This window comes from Babylonia areolata, chromosome 8, assembly GCF_041734735.1.
Source record: "Babylonia areolata isolate BAREFJ2019XMU chromosome 8, ASM4173473v1, whole genome shotgun sequence".
NCBI classification, from domain to species: domain Eukaryota; kingdom Metazoa; phylum Mollusca; class Gastropoda; order Neogastropoda; family Buccinidae; genus Babylonia; species Babylonia areolata.
Window position 1 is genome coordinate 46,061,901 of NC_134883.1, and position 6,599 is coordinate 46,068,499.

At 45.2% G+C, this 6,599-nt stretch overlaps 1 protein-coding gene across 1 annotated transcript in view; it reads right to left on the reverse strand.

Annotated features, from left to right (window-relative positions):
• LOC143284861 (universal stress protein YxiE-like) overlaps positions 1-4,758 on the reverse strand; it is a 63,815-nt gene extending 59,057 nt beyond the window's left edge. Inside the window, exon 1 of the mRNA XM_076591967.1 lies at positions 4,491-4,758. Coding sequence (XP_076448082.1) covers positions 4,491-4,566 — 76 coding nt within the window. The 5' untranslated portion in view covers positions 4,567-4,758. The remainder of the gene's footprint in view (positions 1-4,490) is intronic.
• Positions 4,759-6,599: the final 1,841 nt, after the last annotated feature.

A 6,599-nucleotide genomic window follows, 5' to 3' on the forward strand; every position in this document is an offset into this window, starting at 1 on the left:
CTGCTAGTGCCTGAACCCCCTTCGTGTGTATACGCACACAGAAGATCAAATACGCACGTTACAGATCCTGTAACCCAAGTCAGCGTTCGGTGGGTTACGGAAACAAGAACATACCCATCATGCACACCCCCGAAAACGGATTATGGCTGCCTACATGGCGGGGTAAAAACGGTCATACACGTGAAAGCCCACGAACGAAGAAGAAGAATTATCCACTTACAGCTTTTTTTTAACACTGCCAACTTTCCTGCTCACTCAATGGCTTTTCTCAGTCGCAATAGGCGAGTGGTTAAAGCGTTCGACTTCCAATCTTGTCCCGGGTGAACGTGGAAGTTGCAGTCCACGAACGAAGAAAAATCATCCACTTACAGCCTTTTTTTTTTTTTTTTACTCTGCCAACTTTGCTGCTCACTCAATGGCTTTCTTCAGTCGCCAGCAAACACTCCGGCTCCTTGTTTGTTTATTCCATTGCTAGCTTTCTCGCTCGCTCGCTTGGTTCTTGCCTGCCTGCTTGGCGTTTTTATCTCATCTCACCGTTTACAGTGTAATCGGGTGATCGATATGTTGCGCGCGCCTTCAGCTGTCAAGAGTAAAAAGCCGGTCATTATTTATAACTTTGGGCATTGATTACCATTCCCTGAGTCAACAAGTCAGTGTGTGACACCGCGTCGATTTTACCACCTGCCCCTCCGCACCCTCCTTAAAATCTATACAGATGGTTCGGTTCTGGATGATGGCAGAGCGAGAGCGGCTTTTGTGATACCGGAAATGAACCGTGAGAAAATGTACCACCTGGGCAAATATCGATCTTTTCTGCTGAGCTCGTCGCCATACTTATGGCCATAAACTACATTCTGGGTTTTCATAAAAAGAATAGTCAAATCCTACTTTGCGTAGACTCGAAATCGGCGTTAAATGCACTTAGATCTGCAAATCAAAAATCACGCCTTCAGATGATCACAGAAATAAAACACATTGTACATCAATAAACGATCAAAGGCACCCACGTAATTTTCATTTGGGTGCCTTCTCACTGTGGAATTTTTGCAAATGAGAGGGCAAATCAGGCTGCCAGAAAGGCAGCGCGAAACAGCGAAGGGTCATTCCTCCTCAGGATTCCCTTAGATCTACAAGAATGTTATAGGTGTATAGAAAAAGTGTCAAGTGATCCACATAAACATAGACTACAAGATTTAGACTGCCAGTATTACCGTCACTGTATGAAGACAGTTACAGCAAGCAACCCCATGGCTTACTTAAATGATTTATCTGTCTCCCAGTCAAGACCAGTTAGAAGTTTAATTCATCGATTCCGTTTAAATGCCCTACGAACTAAATTTTGCAAAAAATAGTGTGTCCACCACATACTTGTCCAGTGTCCAAAAACAAGACAACCGTTCTTTCCACCAAACGCATATTTGTCGTTAGATGTTTTAAATAATTATTCATTCCTTCAAAAAATTTCTGAATGTTGGTATCTACCTTTGACTGATCACGTTTTTGTTATGATTAGCATGCTTTTTTTTTTGCTTTTTTTTTTTTTTTTACTGTTATATAGATGTTTAACTCACTGTCGTAATTCATGTTATAATTCACTGTTAGTCACTACAGTTCTTCGTAGCTCTTCGTTTTCCACTACTCACTATAGTCATCCCACCACCTCTTCTCATGTACCCCACGCCTCGTCTCCTATGCGCATTTTTTTTTTTTTTTTTTTTTTTTTTTTTTTGGTACCCGTCTAATATCACTAAACAGTGAAAAGACGTCAAACTAAACACACACACAAACACACACGCACACACGCACGCACACACACAGATAGGGAGCGGTAACGATAACGATCTTTTATTCAGATAAAGGCCAAAACCCCTCACTGAATGGGGGTCACTATAAGAAGATAAAGATAAGAACACGACACAATAAGTCGATATCACAAGTCAACCAAAACAGCAAATACAATATTCTACAACGTTCACGAAATAACAGTTCGTAGTCTCTTCAGTGCTTCAGAGAGAGACAGAGACAGAGAGAGAGATCGAGACAGACAGACAGAGATAGAGAGTCAGAGAGAGGGAGTCAAACAGACAGACAGAGTTAGAGACAGACAGAGAGACAGGTAGAGGGAGTGTGTGGACATACATCACACGCTGCTGATCCACAAAACTGCGCCATGTGATTGGGATCTATGGATCAATACTCCGCTGGTTCGATCCGCCGCAGTGCAAAAAAACACGGCGTCAAACAGAGACACGTAAGAGCGCTGTTTTCATACACAGCCCTGCACGTGGTTATTGACTGTTAACAGCTTGCTGCGTGTATGCACAGCACACGGTCTGCCTCTCGACACAGACAGCGACAACTTGCCTTCCTTTCCCCTCAATAAACTGACAACATAACGGGCTCAGCTAAGTCAAACAATAATGGGGCAGGGTGAACTGTGACGAAGAAGACGACGACAACGATGAAGCTGACAACGATGGTGACGATGACGATGATGATGATGATGATTTTAGATCTTTTTTTTCCTCAAGGCCCGACTAAGCGCGTTAGGTTACGCTGCTGGTCAGGCATCTGCTTGGCAGATGTGGTGTAGCGTATATGGATTTGACCGAACGCAGTGACGCCTCCTTGAGCTACTGATACTGATACAACCGCGAAATTGATAATGATATAATGATGATAATTTTCCCTCGCCCTCCACCACAACTCGATTGCTGGGCTCATAGGCTGACTGCGAATGTTATTTCAGACGAAGCTCTTCATCTTCTTTGTGAGCTGCAACTCCCACGTTCACTCGCATGTACACGAGTGGGCTTTTACGTATATGACCGTTTTTACCCCGCGATGTAGGCAGCTATAATCCGTTTTCGGGGGTATACGAAGCAATAAATCGAGGATTTGAATCTTCAAGCAGCACGTACTAAGCGCACTTGAAAGAACGCATGGAGCTCGACAAATTTCACAGAAAACGCGCTCTGTGACGTGAAACCCAAATGCACTTACACTGTGCCGACGGAAAAGGAGGATGGGTGGGGGTCGGAAGGGGGAGGGGGGTGGGAAGGGGATTGGGGGTGTCGGGAGTGCGTTGAGATTGGTGGCTTACGCTTTCCACGGGAACCAACAGCCCATATTCACGCACATACACACACACGCATACATGCATACATAAGCAAGCAAGCAAGCGCACACACACACACACACACACACACACACACACGATATCAGTACACGCACGCGCGCGGTTTAAAAAATGAAGCCGGGAATGCGGAGACTGTGATTGTGAGAAACGATAACTGACAGAGCGGGAAAACATCAAAACAAAACAAACAAAACAAGTCGCAGTTGGCTTTTTGTCGCTGATTCTGTTACGCAGAGCTGTGAATCTACTCCTTTCCATTTCCCTCTTTTTAAGAAAATAATTCTAATGGTCTGATGTTGATTTGAACCATACATTATGCAACCATGCAAATGAACCGTAAGCTGACGGACATGCTGAAACGCAAGAACAGCTTGTTGACACAGGCAGTCTAATTGTGACACAGACTCTTATTGTATGGGCCTACCCATAAAAACGTCGCTTTGAATTTTCCCTATTTTCGTTTCCCGTTGCTGATTTTTGTGTGTGTTTTTTGTTGTTGTTTTTTGTTTGTTTCTCTTCAACTGGCCAATCTGTCACATCAATCACATGAAGGCAGCTATACCGCCGTGTGTGTGTGTGTGTGTGTGTGTGTGTGTGTGTGTGTGTGTGTGTGTGTGTTTCTACGTGCGCGGCGCTCGAGCATCAAGGTAAGGAAGAAAATAGCCTTGGAGCACAGTGGATGAATGGGGTTGCCTCCGAGACAAAATTAAAGTAGCCTATATCGGTGCCTGTGTGCGTGCGTAAAGGTCGTTTAAAATAAATTCAGCTGGGCCTAGCTCTTTCTGAGAACGAATTTCTGGCCTCGAAAAAAAAACAACTGAACCACCGACTAGTATGTGCACAGGGACGGAGTTTCAGTTAACTTGTAAAGAGCTTCAACTTCACAAGGCAACACACAGAAAAGGTCGACTTACTTTGTCAGGATATAGCTTCTACAATGGGAAATTTACATTTATAAAGACTGGGAAGAAAAAGAAAGTCTGGTTGGTTGGGAGAGAAGAGAAAGTGGAAAAGGGGGGGGGGGGGGGGAGAAAGATCGATGGACAGGCAGAGAGAGAGACAGAGGGAGACAGAGAGAGAAACATACATAGAGAGAGCGAGGGAGGCGGGGGAGGGGGGGTGAGCGAGAGAGAGACTACCAGAGCAAAATTACTATCAATGGTAAATCAAAAGTCTTAAGCTTTTATGTTTACCTACAATCACCTCCAAACAAAGGGAACATATGCCTATCAAATATTCATCAACACAAATATATCAGTTATTCGATTAAGCCGTTTACACAGACCGCCAGTCCATCAAGGTAGATTAACTCATGATTAATAAAACAACGCACAACGTGACAAGTACTCACATTCAAAGGCCTTCTCTGAAAATTCACTGTTGTCCACAGCTATCACAACAACTCGACTGGAGGGCGATGTAGCCATGTTTCAACTTCTCAGTAACTGGAAATGCCTCTGTTGATTCTAGTTGTAGTTCCACGCCGAGATAATCCACTAGTTCTCAAAGATAACCTGCTGAAAACGTTAGCCCGCTCTGAAGAAGCAGCTCGTACAAACCGACGGCGCGCGCGAGAAACGGGAGCGTGACAGTGAGGTGTGTTTGGGATTTGGTTTAGCGGTCGTCTGCTGCGCCTCTTCCCGTCAGCCAATGCGCGGGGCGGGGTGTTTCGCGATGGCGACGCGGATTTTGGCTTTGGCTTGTAGTTGATGTTGAGAAAAAAGGCAGATGTCAGAGTGAGAGTGAGTGATTGTCAGAGCTGTATGTGGTTGTCAGTTTTGTGTGCTTGTGACGTGACATGTCACATCTTCACTTCCAGGGACAGTTATGTGTGGGAGAAGGGAGTGAGGGGGAGTGGGGGGGGGGGGGGGGGGGGGGCGGGAGGTAAAGCTCGTGAACAAAATCATCATTGTTCACACTGACGTCATGACTTCATCTCTGTCGTGGAGCGATGGCCCGCCGGGTGGTTACTGACTGATGCCGCGCTCGACTAGAAAGCCACTGCCAGGTTCGAGTCCCGTAAAAGGCTAGAAATTTCTTACTTCTCCCCTAGATCTCATTGTGCTAGTCATTCGGATGAGCATGTATGCCACACATCAGTCGCACGTAATCGTACTCATCGCACGCAAAAGAACCCACGGCAAGAAAAGGAGTTGTTGGCCTTGGTGGCCAATTTCTGCAGAAATATCCACTTTAATGTTGCAACAAATAGCAGACAGAAAAAAAAAGGAAAGGAAAATATGGCCGGCCCTGCTTTAAAAAAAAAAAAAAAAAAAAAAAAGTAGTGCAATACAATCCGCTACATTCACCCTCCTCCTCCCCCCTACCTCCACATCCCCCCAAACCCCGCTGTGTTAGTTCAGGGGGGCTCGGGGGATGGGGGTGGGGGGATGGAAAATATCATGTCAAATTTACATTTATTTCAGTGAAACGGCGAGTGAAGATTTCTATACGGCGGAACTGATTATAGATCTGGCTGAACTTTCTCAAATCTATTTTCAGTTGTCTCTTCGCTGTTTCTGTCTTCATATTAGATAAACGTATAACTAAATCGAAACGGACGATGGTATTTTGGACAGATATGCTTTGACGGTAAAACCGAAACAAAAAGTGGGTTAGGCCTGCATTGCAAACAATACATTTAGTTTGGTGTCAGGCTGTTGATTGTGGAACAACTCACACATACATGACACATTGTGTCGTAGGTTTGTGCGTGTCAGAGATCAACGTTGTTCGGTCTTGTAATAGATGTGTGTGCGTGTGTGTGTGTGTGTGTGTGTTCCTTCCTTCTTCTGCTAAATATTACATAGTGGCCTGGGATGTGGTCTGGATGCTAGTGTTTCCGATGAAACAATAACCCGAATGTTGATAACAAATCAACGGACACATTGTCACATTTGTGCAAGTTTGCATGCAGTCTTGTAATAGAGTTGTCCTTTTCTTCTCTCTCTCTCTCCCAGTTCTGCTTGATGTTAGATGGAATCGATGTGGTCTGGGAGCTAGTCTTTCGAGCGAAACAATAAGCCGAGAGATCCTATGTCGGCCTAAATGTTGATAACTCGCTATCAACGAATTCTGACAACGAAACACACGACATAGAGAGAGAGAGAGAGAAGGGGGTGGGGTGGGGGAGGGGTGGGAGAGAGAGCAATCTATCCAAGCAATCACTAACGCCACTGACCAGTCAAGCCATTCATCACATCAATTATCCTCTTGGGATCCATTATCTCTCCCACTTTCCCCACACCCCCCTCGCCCCACATACACACGTAGGAATGCATGTGTGTGTGTGTGTGTGTGTGTGTGTGTGTGTGCGTGCGTCTGTCTGTCTGTGCGCGTGTGTGTCTGTGTCTGTGCCTCTTTGTGTATGTGTGTGCTTGTGCGTGTGTGTGTGTGTGTGTGTGTGTGTGTGTGAGTGAGTGTGCGTGTGTGTGTGTACTGATGTGTGTGAATGTGTGTG